At 43.8% G+C, this 16,502-nt stretch overlaps 2 protein-coding genes across 13 annotated transcripts in view; one reads left to right on the forward strand and one right to left on the reverse strand.

Annotated features, from left to right (window-relative positions):
* Window positions 1–11,513, reverse strand: part of PCLAF (PCNA clamp associated factor) — a 71,472-nt gene extending 59,959 nt beyond the window's left edge. For 3 of the 6 annotated variants that reach the window (XR_008474663.2, XM_035258838.3, XM_035258837.3), the window contains exons 1-3: window positions 6,509–6,626; window positions 6,120–6,200; window positions 1,855–2,017 (exon numbers count right to left, since the gene is read on the reverse strand). Coding sequence is in view for 5 of the 6 variants with exons in the window: in XM_035258838.3 (XP_035114729.2) it covers window positions 1,855–2,017; window positions 6,120–6,200; window positions 6,509–6,554 (290 nt within the window). In the remaining variant the exon portion in view is untranslated. Of the gene's footprint in view, window positions 1–1,854; window positions 2,018–6,119; window positions 6,201–6,508; window positions 6,627–11,301 lie in introns of those variants that run through there. The other 3 variants (XM_035258840.3, XM_035258839.3, XM_078333351.1) reach the window with 2 other exon arrangements.
* Window positions 11,514–11,601: 88 nt separating this feature from the next.
* TRIP4 (thyroid hormone receptor interactor 4) overlaps window positions 11,602–16,502 on the forward strand; it is a 75,010-nt gene continuing 70,109 nt past the window's right edge. For 5 of the 7 annotated variants that reach the window (XR_004729520.3, XR_008474661.2, XM_035258821.2 and 2 more), the window contains exon 1: window positions 11,677–11,805. Coding sequence is in view for 3 of the 7 variants with exons in the window: in XM_035258821.2 (XP_035114712.1) it covers window positions 11,705–11,805 (101 nt within the window). In the remaining 4 variants the exon portion in view is untranslated. Of the gene's footprint in view, window positions 11,630–11,676; window positions 11,890–16,502 lie in introns of those variants that run through there. The other 2 variants (XM_054240453.2, XM_078333334.1) reach the window with 2 other exon arrangements.

Here is a 16,502-nt window from a genome sequence, read left to right on the forward strand (position 1 = left end):
GGTGAAACCCTGTCTCTACCAAAAATACAAAAAAAAAAAAAAAAAACTTAGCTGGGCATGGTGACGCAGCCTGTAATCCCAGCTACTCGGGAGGCTGAGGCAGAATTGCTTGAACCCAGGAGGTGGAGGTTGCGGTGGGCCAAGATCACACCATTGCACTCCAGCCTGGGTAATAAGAGCGAAACTCCGTCTCAAAAAAAAAAAAAAAAAAGAATAAAGAAAGAAAAAAAGGAATGAGATATTCATGAAATAAAATGGATGAAACACGGAAACTTTTTAAGTTTGTACACCGAGCTCTGTGTGTGTTTTATCCCTACTTTTTGTTTTTTACTATTTTTATATACTTCTAGAGAAGTTGTAAAGACCATACACCATGGTCTTAGTCTTGGTTGTTTCTAGGTGGTAGGATTTCTATATTTTCCAACTTTTCCACATTGGTCATATTTTTTTTTTATTTTTATTTTTGAGACACTCTTCCACCTATGCTAGAGTGCAGTGGCTCAATCTCTGCTCCCTGCAACCTTTGCCTCCCAGGCTCAAGCGAGATTCTCCCACCTCAGCCTCCTGAGTGGCTGGGATTATAGGCATTGTCACCATCCTCTGGGTGGAGACAGGGTTTCATGTTGCCCAGGCTGGTCTGGAACTCCTCAACTCCAGCAATTCTCCCACTGTAGCCTCCCAAAGTGCTAGGATTACAGGAATGAGCCACTGCATCTGGCCTGGTTATATATTTCTTGTGGAAGTTGAACTGGTAGTTTTTTAAAGGGTAGGATTAATGGAATTCAAGCTAGATAAACCAACATGGAAATTGCCTTGTAAGAAAAGACTAAAGGAAAAAGAGTAAAAATTAAAGCCTCAATACACTAAGTTAATGATGCATCACTTATGTGAATGAGAACTCTCTTTGAGAGATTGGAATGAGTAAAAATAATACTTTTTACTAATGTTTGAAATTTGGTGGCTGGGCACAGTCATGCCTGTAATCCTAACACTTTGGGAGGCCAAGGTGGGTGATCACAAGGTCAAGAGTTCAAGACCAGCCTGGCCAACAAGGTGAAACCCCATCACTACTAAAAATACAAAATTAGCTAGGGGTGGTGGCACATGCCTGTAATCCCAGCTACTCAGGAGGCTAAGGCAGGAGAATTGCTTGAACCCAGGAGGCGGAGGTTGCAGTGAGCCAAGATCGTGCCACTATACTCCAGCCTGGGTAACAGATCAAGACTCCATCTTAGAAAAAAAAAAGAATTTTGGAGAGAGTTATAATAAGAAATTGGTAGGAGTTTAAAAAAATTTTTTTTGCATTTCCTTATCAGCTTGAAGAGAAACAACTCAATATCTTATTTGTCCTTTATTTTCAACAAGACAAATATTTTCTTTACTAATTGTAATTATTAATTTTTTTTTTAGGTGGAGTCTCACTCTGTCCCCCAGGCTGCAGTGCAGTGGCTCAATTTCGGCTGACTGCAACCTCTACCTCCCGGGTTCAAGTGATTCTTTTTATTTTTTTTGCTTTCTTTTCATGGAAATTATTGTTTTTTAATTTTTTTCTTCAAAAAAAATGGGATACATGTGCAGAACATGCAGGTTGGTTACATTGGTATATGTGTGCATGGTGGTTTATTGCACCAAGTACTTCTTTTTTCTCAGCCTCCTGAGTAGCTGAGACCACAGTTGTGCACCACTGTGCTAAATTAATTTTGTATTTTTAGTAGAGACAGTGTTTCACCACGTTGGCCAGGCTGGTCTTGAACTCCTGACCTCAAGTGATTCGCCCATGTTGGCTTTCCAAAGTGCTGGGATTACAGGCGTGAGATAAATATTGTCTTTATATTCTAGAATATAAAAACTTACTTTCTCTTTGCTTTTCCTAAGCCACTGCTTCCTGCCTCTTCAGGAATATGATTCTCTTTTTCAGAATCTTTAGAGGACATCCTAAAGAATTCTCCAATTCCTTTCTGCCACTTGGGAGTTGGGCGCACACAAACGGGATTCCCTCCTGCATATTTATTTTCAGCTGTAAAATATAAACAGATGGAACTAGATAAGAACTAAGAATACAATCGCCATTCCTTAAACAACATAATTCCTTCTTTAACATCACATTCTCAAAGGTATTAAATAATCTTTAAGATATACACATTTTAAAGAATTAGAAAACATGACACAAAAGCTGCATTCAAACAGTAAACTCAGTTTGATGGTTATCTTAGCAAAAACAGCAGTAACAGAATTTTTACAACTGAAAATATTTTTGTATTTTGCCCACAAGTAGAACTATTTAAATATTCTTGTATGTACTGACATATTAAAGCTTGACACACTTTTTCCTAAGATAGCACAATATAGTATAGAGTGCCAACATTTTACTTACTAAGTCGTTTAGTTAAAGCACATATAAGAAGCAAAGTGAAAGTCTCTACAAAAGTAGATTCCATTTTTTCGGCTGGGATTACAGGCCGAGGCGGGTGGATCATGAGGTCAAGAGTTGAGACCATCCTGGTCAACATGGTGAAAGCCCATCTCTACTAAAAATATGAAAAATTGGCTGGGCATGGTGGCGTGTGCCTGTAGTCCCAGCTACTCGGGAGGCTGAGGCAGGAGAATTGCCTGAACCCAGGAGGCGGAGGTTGCGGTGAGCCGAGATCGCGCCATTGCACTCCAGCCTGGGTAACGAGAGCGAAACTGTCTCAAAAAAAAAAAAAAAAAAGTAGATTCCATTTTTCAAAGCACTTGGCTCCTTTTCAGTTCATAACAGCAATTCAATTCCTGGCTTTTGCTATGTTTTATTTTGTTTTGTTTTTGTTTGTTTTTTGAGATGGAGTCTAGCTCTGTCACCCAGGCTGGAGTGCAGTGACATGATCTAAGCTCACTGCACTCAGCTCACCTGGGTTCAAGCAATTCTCCTGCCTCAGCGTCCTGGGATTACAGGTGCCTACCCCCACACCCAGCTAATGTTTGTATTTTTAGTAGAAATGGGGTTTCACTGTGTTGGCCAGGCTGGTCTCAAACTCCTGACTTCATGATCTGCCTGCCTCGGCCTCCAAAAGTGCTGGGATTACAAGCATGAGCCATCGTTTCCGGCCAATTCCTGGTTATTTTTGAGCAGTAATGTAAGGAGAAATTGATGGAAAATTCTTGCCTCTTTATAAAGTAATGGCCAGGAGCAAATTATTCAGTTACTACATATCTTTTGCTTTAAGCTAAAACATTTGCTTTAACAACTCTGGTTGTTAAAGAAGGCTTACAAAAGTTGTTTCCATACAGACTCTGAAAGTTCCAATGTTTGTAGTTATTTATTTATTTATACTTATGAAAATAGCAATGAGGTTTTGCCATGTTGCCCAGGCTAGTCTTGAACCCTCAGGCTCAGGCAACCCTCCTGCCTCGGCTTCCCAAAGTGCTGGGATTACAAACATGAGCCACCATGCCCAGCTTGTACTTTTGAAAAAGTACAAATGGCCTATAAAAGATAGTGATCCTTTGGTTCACAATTTTCCCAAAGGTAAATTCCCAAAGGTAAACCTTACAGGAATGCTTTTACTACTAGAAAACAAATAGCAAGAAATTCAAACCCAACTCCACTGATTTAGTTGTGTCGCCTTTATCAAGCTATATAACCAAAGACTAAATTTTCTTATCTTTAAAATAAGGATATTACCAATTTCATACATTCAATTATTGGGCTTAAAAATAAACATCTGTTACATGCCTTAAAGGATGTATTTATTCAATGTCTGTTCAGTAGGGACCTATTCAGTTGGCTCTGGTGATTCAACAGTGGACCAAACAATGGGATGTGGCTCTCATGAAATTGTTAGGCCAGGCATGGTGGCTTATACCTGTAATCCCAGCACATTGGGAGGCTGAGGCAGGAGGATTGCTTCAGCCCAGGAATTCGAGACCTGCCTGGGCAACATGGTGAAACCCTGTCTCTACAAAAAAATACAAAAATTAGCAGGGCGTGTGGTGGCATGTGCTTGCAGTCCCAGCTACTTGGGAGGAACCTGAGGAGGCAGGAGGATCATTTCAGCCCTGGGGTCAAAGCCACAGTAAGCTGTGATTGCACCACTGCATTCAAGCCTAGGCGACAGGGTGAGAGACCCTGTCACCCAAAAAAAAAAAAAAAAAAAGAAAGAAAGAAAAATGTAGTCTAGTGGTATAGGGCATAAGTTACTCTCAAAGAATTCATCAACTTCTATTTCCTTTTATCTGAAGAGATAGAAATAGTAAATATTTTCTAATGAAATGTTTTGAACAGGGAGAAATTTGAACTGACTTAAAAACTCATGAAGTCCTAAACAGTGTTCCCTTTTACGTTCTTAACTAAATCTTGTAGTGTTAATTTCCCTGTCTGCCAAACTTCTACTGAAAGGAATGAGGCACCAGATGGCAGGGCATTTTCTCATCCTCTCCACACACAGAAGGAGCAGTGTGAAGCTATTTCCCTTGCTGGGTTTCTCTTACTCTCCCAAAGGCAGTATCAGGAGCTGCAAAGTTGGAGAAAACACACAGACATCACACTCCCCCCCAAAAAAAACAGGAATAAGGAAGAAAGGAAAAACGAGCAAACAAACAGTTTCCTTCAAGTTTAGTAGACATTGCGATGAGCACTCAGCACTGTAAACGATCGTTCAAACTCTTAATCTAGTGAGGGGACTTTTATTTATTTATTTATTTATTTATTTGAGACCGAGTTTCGCTCTCGTTACCCAGGCTGGAGTGCAATGATGCGATCTCGGCTCACCGCAACCTCCGTCTCCTGGGTTCAAGCAATTCTCCTGCCTCAGCCTCCCAAGTAGCTGGGACTACAGGCGTGCACCACCATGCCCAGCTAATTTTTGTATTTTTAGTAGAGACGGGGTTTCACCATGTTGACCAGGATGGTCTCGATCTCTTGACCTTGTGATCTACTCGTGTCGGCCTCCCAAAGTGCTGGGATTATAGACGTGAGCCACCGCGCCCAGCCGAGGAGACTTTTAAATAGCCTCTAATAATGTTTAAATAGCCTCTGTCAATATTAAGAAAAATAATGGTTGGGCACAGTGGCTCACGCCTGAAGCGGAGGCAGTTGGATCACCAGATCAGGAGTTAGAGACTAGTCTGGTCAACACAGTGAAACCTCATCTCTACTAAAAATACAAAAAATTAGCCGTGTGTGGTGGTGTGTACCTGTAATCCCAGCTACTGGGGAGGCTGCGGCAGCAGAATCATGTGAACCCGGGAGACAGGTTAAAGTGAACCGAGATCGTGCCATTGCACTCCAGCCTGGGCAACAGTAGGAGACGCTGTCTCGCAGCACTTTGGGAGGCCGAGGCGGGTGGATCACGAGGTCAGGAGATCGAGACCATCCTGGTCAACATGGTGAAACCCCGTCTCTACTAAAAATACAAAAAATTAGCTGGGCACGGTGGTGCGTGCCTGTAATCCCAGCTACTCGGGAGGCTGAGGCAGGAGAATTGCCTGAACCCGGAAGGCGGAGGTTGCGGTGAGCCGAGATCGCGCCATTGCACTCCAGCCTGGGTAACAAGAGCGAAACTCCGTCTCTTAAAAAAAAAAAAAAAAAAAAAAAAAAAAAAACAACTAAACCAAAAAAGAAAAACAAATAGGCTAGATGCAGTGGCTCACGCGTGTAATCACAGTGGAAGGATCATTTGAGCCCAGGAGTTTGAGACCAGCTTAGGCAGCGTAGTGAGATCCCAATCTCCACAAAAAAAAAAAGAAAGAAAAAAAAAGAAAAATAGCCCGGCGTGGTGGCACCTGTAGTCTCAGCTTCTTGGGAGCTGAGGTGGGAGGATTGCTTAAGACCCTAAAGTAGAGGCTAAAGTTGGATTGCACCACTGCACTCCAATCTGAGCGACAAAGTGAGACCCTATCTAAAAAAACAAAAATAGGCTTGAAGATAAATTGTGTCGGTCCTTAACTTTAAGGCTTGAGATTCTCTTCCATGACACCCCGACACCACTACCCTAGCACGCCAAAAAGTCCAGAGTCTCTCATTATATCACAGGGCAAGGAAGAAATTCGGGTGCGAGGACCTCAGAAAAGAGAAATTCATGCAAGTCAGGGTCTTGCAGGTGCCAACCCTGATCCCCTAATTTTAGGAGGGCTCTTCTTACCTTTCCTCGATGAAAGTGATGTCGAATTAGTGGCAGAAGTGGAAGAACCAAGTACCTTCCTGGGAGCTCGAGCAGCCACCACTGTGAAGAGAAGCAGAAGAGGGCGTTCAGAAGGGGCAGGAGGATTCGGACACCGAGTCCTGGACCCAGCAGCTTGGAGAGGAGAACCTGGCGATCCAGAACAGCAGGATAACCTTACCCTGCCCCCGCGACTTCCTCTCGAAGGTAAAGGGGCCGGGCAGCCGCTCCGTGGCTAGCTGGATGAGTTTGGCGAACCGGGCCCAGGGGGACCTCTGGCGTCTGTCGCCTGTGGCCAGGCTGCCAGGAGGACAACCCCCGCCCCCGCCCCCGCCGCCGCCGCCCTCCGGTACTACACTCGATCGCCTCACCTTTTCTGTAGGTGCCTGGAACACTGTCTGCTTTAGTCCGCACCATGTTCAAACAAGATGAGGAGAGGACAGAACCAACTAACTTGCCAGCCGAGGATGTTTCACTGGACAAGGACCCGAAAGCTAATCTCCCGCCACAGTTTATATCGGTCTCTTTCCCGCGCGCTCCAAGGACTCTCCTGAACCACCTCTCCCATTGGTTCCGCGCCGTTCCCCCTGAACCAATTGCCAATGCCCAATGGTGACAGCAGCAAGGCTTCTTGCAGCGCGGATCCATCCATCAACACTCAAAGGCCCAGGATTCGTAGGCGCCCCAGGTGGGCGGTACCAGGACTCCCCTGGGTACCCGATAAGTGGGTGCTAAGTTTCTGAACTAGAGAAATGAGTCTGCTTAGAAAAGAAAACCCAGCAAAGACAGCGAATTACAACCTATCTTCAAATGTTACTATAAGCTTAAGTCCATAATGATTGACTCCTGGAGGTGAAACCTGAAATTAAGTGGACTTTTTGATGCAAATCAAAATAGAAAGAACTTGAGAACTTTCCTTTAGTACCCCAGGCATGAACTCTTTGTACAGCATCAATACTAAAACAATTCTATGGAATGGAGAAAAGGAAGCGAATACAACTTATTTACAAAGATTTTTTTTTAATATCGTTAGGATGGTGTGAGACTAAACAAAAAACTGGGTGGATTGTATATACATATACACATAAAGAAACTAGTAAAACGTCTTTCTGAGAACTGAATAGTCTCAGAGCTCCTAAATAATCTGCCAAATCTACCCAGCGCAGGGACTCATGCCTGTAATCCCAGCACTTTGGGAGGCGGAGGTGGAAGGATAGCTTGATTCCAGGAGTTAGAGACCAGCCTGGCCAACATGGTGAAACCCGTCTCTCCAAAAAAATATATACAAAAATTAGCCGAGGGCAGTGGTTTGTTTTTGTAATTCCAGCTACTTGGGAGACTGACGTGGGAGGATAGCTTGAGTCCAGGAGGCGGGAGATTGCTTGTGCCTGGAGGGCAGAGGTTGCAGTGAGCCATAATCATCCCATTGCACTCCAGTCTGGGTGACAGAGTGAGATCCTGTCTAAAAAAAAAAAAAAGGAAAGAAAGAGAGAAAAGGAAGGAAGAAGAAAAGAAAAGAAAAAAAAAAAAAAACCCTGCCAGGGCCGGGCACGGTGGCTCACGCCTGTAATCCCAGCACTTTGGGAGGCCTAGGCAGGTGGATCACGAGGTCGAGAGATCGAGACCATCCTGGTCAACAAGGTGAAACCCCGTCTCTACTAAAAATAAAAAAAATTAGCTGGGCATGGTGGCACGTGCCTGTAATCCCAGCTACTCAGGAGGCTGAGGCAGGAGAATTGCCTGAACCCATGAGGCGGAGGTTGAGGTGAGCCGAGATCGCGCCATTGCACTCCAGCCTGGGTAACAAGAGCAAAACTCCGTCTCAAAAAGAAAAAGAAAAACCCTGCCAAATGTGGTAAGAGCACATCCCTGGCACACAGAGAGCATAACTCTAGAATAAAGGGTCATAATTTTTTTCTATCCTTATGCTTACCTTCTAATTACAATACCCCTGGGGAGTAATTTTCACTCTCTAAATACCATACATAAAACAGGATCAGATGAACTTGCCTTGGGATGTATTCTTGTTAACTACTCACTTGAAAGGCTACCCTAAAAGTGAAATCACAGCATTAATTCTCTCCTATGAATTGATTGAACTTAAAACAAAATTAGGCTACTCAGTACTTTAACAGAATCAACAATTACATCCTATAACAAAGACTTAAAGAATCTAGGCAAGAAGTTAAATTAACACAATAATAGAAAATGTATTGGCAATTACCTGTAGTTTTGTCTTAACCCCGGAGTCTAAGATTACAGCCAAATCAACCAGAAAAATCTACAAGCCCCAGGGTATTCCTTTGTTTTTTGTCCTCATGCCCCATCTCATTACACAGTGGGTTTTTAAATTTTGTTTTTGTTTTGGGACAGAGTCTCAGGCTTCCTTGCCCAGGCTGGAGTGCAATGGTGCGATCTCAGCTCACTGCAACCTCCACCTCCCAGGTTCAAGCAATTCTCCTGCTTCAGCCTCCCAAGTAGTTGGGATTACAGGCAGGTGCTGGCATGCCTGGCTGTTTTGTACTTTTAGTAGAGATGGGGTTTCACCATGTTGGCCAGGCTGGTCTCCAACTCTTGACCTCAGGTGATCCACCCTTCTCGGCCTCCCAAAGTGCTGGGATTACAGGTATAAACCACCATACCTAGCCAGCACAGTGATGTTTAAATGCAATTATTTCCTTTTCAGTTTAAGTGGCTTCTACATAGGTCTGAATTACTTAATTTGAACTCATATTCCAGATTCCTACAGAGAGAATCTGATATCTTTTCTCCTTACCCACCTATCAAGTAAGTTGCCACAGGTGCTTGCCACCACACCTAGCCAATTTTTTTTTTTTTTTTTTTTTTTTTTTGAGACGGAGTTTCAATGTTGTTACCCAGGCTGGAGTGCAATGGTGCGATCTCGGCTCACTGCAACCTCTGTCTTCTGGGTTCAAGCAATTCTCCTGCCTCAGCCTCCTGAGTAGCTGGGACTACAGGCGCGCACCACCATGCCCAGCTAATTTTTGTATTTTTAGTAGAGACGGGGTTTCACCTCGTTGACCAGGATGGTCTCGATCTCTTGACCTCGTGATCCACCCACCTTGGCCTCTCAAAGTGCTGGGATTATAGGCATGAGCCACTGCGCCCGGTGATAGAGCCAATTTTTAAATTTTTTGTAGAGACAGGGTCTCCCAGTGTTGCCCAGGCTGGTCTCAAACTCCTGAGCTCAAGCAATCTTCCCACCTCAGCCTCCTAAAATGCTGAGATTATAGGTGTGGACCATGGTACACAGCCACCTACGTTATTGTGGAGGATGTACTCATCATAACATGTATAACATACTAAATTCTATTATACAGAAAAAAAACTTAAGTTATAGTTTCTGCCTTAAAGCACTTAATACTTTAGTTATGGAGACTGTTACAGTTAATTTTAGGTGTCAACTTGACCAGATTAAGAAATACCTACAGGGCCTGTAATCCCAGCATTTTGGGAGGTCAAGGTGGGAGGATCACTTGAGTTTGGGAGTTCAAGACCAGCCTGGACAACATGGAGAATCCCCATCTCTACTAAAAATACAAAATTAGCCAGGCGTGGTGGTGCATGCCTTTAATCCCAGCTACTTGAGAGACTGATGCAGGAAAATCGCTTGAACCCGGGAGGCAGAGGTTGCGGTAAACTGAGATCCCACCATTGCACTCCAGCCTGGGCAACAAGAGTGAAACGGTCTCAAATTTAAACAAGAAAAAAAAGAAAGACCTAGAGCACGCGTAAAGCATTATTTCCGGGTATCTTTGAGAGTATTTCCAAAGGAGACTGGCATGTGAGTCGGTGGACTGAGAGGGGTCAATCTGGTCAGTGTAAGTGGGCACCATCCAACTGACTGAGGACAAAGAACAAAAAAGGTGAGAAAAACTATTTCTTCCCTTCTGGAGCTGAGACACTCTTCTGCTCTCAGACATCAGAAATCCAGGCTCTCCAGCCTTGAGACTTAAGGATTACACCACTTGGACTGAGTCAGCTACCAGCATTCCAGAGTCTCCAGCTTTGCAGACAGCCTGTTACAGGACTTTTTAGCCTTCATAATTTCCTGAGTCAATTCTCTAATAAGTCTCTTCATAGATCTGTATCTATATCTATCTGTTTATCCTATTGGTTCTGTCTCTCTGGAGAACCCTAATATAGAGACTGAATAAATAAACAGGTAAATGACTTGGATATCTTATAATTATTAGTAAATGTAGTGGGGTTTTACAAAGAAACAAATCTGGTACCCACAATTAATAAACATTGACAGAGTATTATGTCTTTTTCTTAAAAAAAAAAAAACCTCTGGAAACGCACACGCTTTCCAAATTAATGACATCAATGACAATCTAAATGCAACATAAATCAATACACTTATGAGGTTTGCTTTGTTTTGTTTTTTGTAACAAAGTCTTGCTCTGTTGCCCAGGCTGGAGTGCAGTGGTGCGACAGGGCTCACTCCAAGCTTGATCTTCTGGCCCAAGTGATCCTCCTACCTCAGCCTTCCAAGTAGCTGAAACCACAGGCATGTGCCACCATGCCTGGCTAATTGTTTTCATTTTTGTAGAAACTGGGATTTTCTGTATGTTGCCCAGGCTGGTCAGGGATTCCTGGGCTCAAGTGATCCTCCCGCCTTGGCCTCCCAAAGCTCTGGGATTACAGGCATGAGCCACTGCGTCTGGCCAATACACTAATGATTTTAATTATAGCATTTACACCAATGAAAACACTAGCAAAAAGGTAAACAACTGCCAATTTAATGTGATCACTTAGTCTAAACAGCCTAGTAGAAATGAAGAATTTTTAACCTGTAAATGCAACAAAAAGCCAAATATGAATGGGGCATTATGCTCTCCAGAAAACTGTGGCTAAATTTTCCCCAGCCCATCTTAACGGAGTAAGGAAGTGCAGACGGCCCTTAAATATGGCCATTTTTGGTTGAGAACTCACGTGGAAAGTCCTCAAAGCCAAATCCCAATTCCTGTTTTACTATTTTTTCCCCTCGAGCTTGTTGAGTTGTCTTTGCCCTCCTGGAAAAGACTTTGCTCAAAACACAAAACAGAAATTTTAGCAGTGTGAATCTAGTAGTCGACTATAGGGGGTATTAAAAATAAACACCACCACCAGAGCAAAAACTTAACAGCGCTTACAATACCTTCCACGTGCTGTTTTATTTTACACAAAACCATGACGATTAAAAAGCTGGTCTCTCAGCTTTCCGGGTATTGGTTTGTTTTCCCCCTAAACTGTCGTTTTTATAGGCACTTGCACTGTCTTCTCAGCAGAACTGCCTATGGCTTTCCTCGAGACCTACATTTAACGAATGGCAAGAATCACGCACTGACGGAGCTCGACTCTGGTGGATACAAGGAAATAGACAAGGAAGCAGGAAGAAGTAGGAGGTGCACAGGTGGGCGGGATCTGCACTGAAGGCGGTGCGACCGCGAGGGGCGGTGCAGGTCGGCGGAACCCGCGTGAGCGAGGTTGGTGTTGCGAAGGGAACTAGTCCGGTGCAGGACGTGGGGCTTTTGCAGCCCAGCTGGTTCCGGCTGGGGAAGATGGCGGTGGCTGGGGCGGTGTCCGGGGAGCCGCTGGTGCACTGGTGCACCCAGCAGTTACGGAAAACTTTCGGCCTGGATGTCAGCGAGGAGATCATGCAGTGAGAACAGCTTGGGGCCGAGCGGGGAAGGAGCTCTGGGATGTGCACTGGCTGAGCGAACCGGGAAGCGGGGAGGACTGAAAAGTTGAGAGAGAAATGTGATAAATGGGCTACAGCGTGTCGTCTGTAGGCGTGGAATTTTGGCTTCCACCTTTATAGTTTTGTTTCTGGAATAGGGTGTCCGGCTCCACGGATCTGGCTTCTTTCCTGGGAAGACGCCGAAGCTTTAAAAATAAGACCTCAAGACTGTCCCAGGAATCAGTTTCCTTATAGATTCTGGAGAGGAGGGACAAGTCAAATTGAATTTCCTAACTCTGAACTCCTTACTCTTTTATTTATTACTACTTGAGACGGAGTCTCGCTCTGTCGCCCAGGCTGCAGTACAGTGGCGCCATCTCGGCTCACTGCAACCTTCACCTCCTGGGTTCAAGCGATTCCCCTGCCTCAGCCTCTCGAGTAGCTGGTATTACAGGCACGCATCACCACACCCGGCTAATTTTTATTTATTTATTTATTTGTTTTTAGTAGAGATGGGGTTTCACCATGTTGGCCAGGCTGATCTCCAACTCCTAACCTTAAGTGGCCTGCCCGCCTCGACCTCCCAAAGTGCTGGGATCACAGGCGTGAGCCAACGCACCCGGATATACTGTGAACATTTTAGTTGGCCCAGTTTGAGTTGTGTCAGTAGGGCCAACAGAGTCAGCTGTGTCAATAGGACCTAGAATTTAAGTGGGACTAGCGTGGTAGAGTACAAATAGCTTCTGACTCAGGAGTCTCAAGTTCTATATTCTGTTGGCGTTTACCTGTTTTAGAACCAGCACAACTTAATTTTCCTCTCTGTACCTTGGTTTCTTCATCTCTGTGAAGTATTAGAAGAGCTTGTCATGTTTTATGACTCCTATGAAATGGAGATGAACATGATTTAATATCTGCTTTCAACTGATTAAAGAACATTTGTTGTGCTACTGTTAAACATGATAGGTGCTGGGGTAACAAAGACAAGACAGTTGGGTTGCCCTTCGTTGAGTACTGAGGTTGGGGAAGTGAAGGGACTTGTTGGAGCACAAAATAAAGGATCCTTATAAAGATTTGAAAAACTCAAAAGGTTTACTGGATAGGATGGCTTTCACCTGAGAATTAAGGAATAGACAGAGGTGGAGGTGCAAAGTGTTCAGGCAGTGGAGAAAACTACAAAAATGGGACTTGATCAAAGAACCGAAAGAGTTCCTTAATTTGATTCCTTGGTCACTGATGCTGAAACCTAAATTGCAGTTCTAGGGCTTTTGTAGGAAGTATGATGAATTTCTGAATTTGGGAGAAAATAGGCTTTTGGCAAGGAGAGAGTTGAAGTAGGCTATTTTAAAGGATTTTTTGAGGCCCAACAAGATGCTTCAACCCTGTAATCCCAGCACTTTGGGAAGTGGAGGTGGGAGGATCGCTTGAACTGGGAGTTGGATTCCAGCCTGGGCAACATAGTAAGACCCTGTCTCTAAAGAAATAAAAGAAATAAACAAGATAGAGAATTTTTTTTTGAACACTAGATTACCAAAAAAACGGAAACAAAACAAAAAAACAGCAAAATCTTATGGTTTAGCTTTTCCCTTGTTTGAAGGCAGTCAGATTAAGTATTTAATAGTTTTCAAACATTTTTTAAAGCAGTGGAATGCTATCAAATGAAATAATGAAACTTTGCAATATATAAAACAGAAAAATGTTTTTCACGAATATAAGTTCAAATTTTTCACTTTTTTTTTTTTTGAGATGGAGTTTCGCCCTGTTGCCCAGGCTGGAGTGCAGTGGCCCGATCTCGGCTCACTGCAACCTCCGCCTCCCGGGTTTAAGTGATTCTCCTTCTTCAGCCTCCCGAGTAGCTGGGATGACAGGTACCTGCCACCATGCTCGGCTAATTTTTTTGTATTTTTAGTAGAGATGGGGATTCACCATGTTGGCCAGGCTGGTCTCAAACTTTTGACCTTGTCATCCGTCTGCCCTGGCCTCCCAAAGTGCTGGGATTATAGGCATGAGCTACTATGCCCGGCTTCTGTCACCCAGGCTGCAGTGCAGTGGTGAGATCTCAGCTCACTGCAATCTCCACCTCCTGGATTCAAGCGATTCTCCTGCTTCAGCCTCCTGAGTAGCCGGGATTACAGACTTGTGTCACCATGCCTGGCTAATTTTTATATTTTTACTAGAGACAGGGTTTCACCATGTTGTCCAGGCTGGTCTCAAATTCCTGACCTCAGATGATCCAACCACCTCGGCCTCCCCAAATGCTGGCATTACATGTGAGAGCCACTCTGCCTGGCACAATTTTTGCATATTTATTATAAAGTTACTCAGTATGTAAAAAAAAAAAAATCGGCCAGGCATGGTGGCTCACGCCTGTAATACCAGCACTTTGGGAGGCTGAGGCGGGAGGATCACGAGGTCAGGAATTCAAGACCAGCCTGGCCAACATGATCAAACCCGACTCTACTAAAAATACAAAACTTAGCTGGGTGTGGTGGTCCATGCAGGTAGTTGCCAGCTACTCAGGAGGCTGAGGCAAGAGAATCCCTTGAACCTAAGGGAGGGCGGAGATTTCATGCTAATACCGCGCCACTGCACTCCATCCTGGATGACAGAGTGAGACTCTGTCTCAAAAAAAAAAAAAAAAGACAAAAAGATTGAGGATATTTTTGATAAATCAATAATTTGAAATATGGTTAGAATGATAGATGTAGTCTTTTCAGTCTAGAATCTAGTTGTATTTTGTTTGGATTACACAGTATCAAGAAAATTGATTCTCACACTAGACGTGGTGGCTCACACCTGTAATCCCAGCACTTGGGGAGGCCAAGGTGGGTGGATCACCTGAGGTCAGGAGTTAGAAACCAGCCTGGCCAACATGGTGAAACTTGGTCTCTACTAAAAATGCAAACCCTAGCCAGACATTGTGGCATGAGCCTGTAATTCTAGCAACCCTGGAGGCTAAGGCAGGAGAATTGCCTGAACCCAGGAGGCGGAGGTTGCGGTGAGCTGAGATCACACCATTGCACTCCAGCCTAGGTAACAAGAGCAAAACTCCGTCTCAAAACAAAACAAAACAAAACAACAAACAAGGAAATTGCTTCTCATAGATAGTAGTGTAGCAGCTCATTTTGCACTCAGGTTTTCCTCAATTAAATGTACACCTTTGAAAGTGGAGTGATCAGAACTTTTCTGTTTTAAAGTTGAAGCACTAAGTGTTCATTTAAATGCTTGCATTTTAAAAATCATAAACATAAGTTAAACAGCTTATCGGGAGGCTACTTAATCCCAGCTACTCGGGAGGCTGAGGCAGGAGAATTTCTTGAACTTGGGAGGCAGAGGTTGCAATGAGCCAAGATCATGCCACTGCACTCCAGCCTGGGTGACAGAGTAAGACTGTCTCAAAAAAAAAAGTGGAGTGTGGTGGTTCAGACTGTAACTCCAACACTTTGGGAGGCTGAGGTGGGCAGAACACTTGAGATCAGGACTTCGAGACCAGTCTGGCCAACATAGCGAAATCCCATCTCTACTAAAATAATAGTAATAATACAGAAATTAGCCAGGCTTGGTGTCCTGTGCCTGTAATCCCAGCTACTTAGGAGGCTGAGATAGGAGAATCACTTGAACCTGGGAAGTGCACTCCAGCCTGGTGGACTGAGCGAATCTATGTCTTTCTCTTTTTTTTTTTTATTTCTCCTCCTCCTCTTCTGACTGTGTCTCAAAAAACAAAGAAACAAAACTCCAGAGTTAAATGATCCCTTGGGATTCCTTAGAGTTCTGCAAGTCTGGTAGCAGTTGATCTTTTGATGGGTGCTGGTTAGTTTGGGGATCAAGGTGATTAAAATGTGTAATTCCTGAAAAGCCTTCTAATTACTAGGATTGTCTTTTATAATACAATCCTAGTAATTAGAAGATGCCTGTTTTTTGGTGTGTGTGTGTGTGTGTGTGTGTGTGTGTGTGTGTGTGTAGTTTTGTTTTTTGTTTGTTTGGGTTTTTTTGTATTTTTAGTAGAGACTGGGTTTCACCACATTGGCCAGGTGACTAACTTCTGACCTCAGGTGGTCCAACCGTCTTGTCCTCCCAAAGTGCTGGGATTACAGGTGTGAGCCACCGCATCTGGCCATTTTTGTTTTTTGAGACAGAGTCTCAGGCTGGAATGTAGTGGCACAATCATGCATGGCTCTACAGCCTTCGCCTCCGAGATTCAAAGGACCCTTCCACCTCAGCCTCCTACGTAGCTAGGACTACAGGCGTGTGCCTCCATGCCTGGCTAATTTTAATTTTTCTTCTAGAGACAAGATCTCCCTGTGTTGCCCAGGCTGGTGTCAAACTCCTGGGCTCAAGTGATCCTCCAATCTCAGCCTCCCAAATTGTTGGGATTACAGGCATGAGCTAGCACACCCAGCCAGCCAGAAGATGCTCTTAAATAGGCCCAAAGGCACAGATTTGTTCGCCTCTAGAGCATGATTCTCCAATTCTACCGCTACACTAGGAAAAGAATGTAGTATACATGCTACCAGTCATGGGACAATTTCATAACTTGGTAAAGTTTAAAGGATATAGCACTATTATAATAATTTTTCTTGCATTTCATACCATTGTGTTTGAATTACAGTTTCTTCAGATCCTACAATGTTTTCAGTGTCTTATATGTTAATTTATAAGTAATTTTTATCACTTCTTTCTCC

Source organism: Callithrix jacchus, chromosome 8, assembly GCF_049354715.1.
Source record: "Callithrix jacchus isolate 240 chromosome 8, calJac240_pri, whole genome shotgun sequence".
Classification (NCBI taxonomy): Eukaryota; Metazoa; Chordata; class Mammalia; order Primates; family Cebidae; genus Callithrix; species Callithrix jacchus.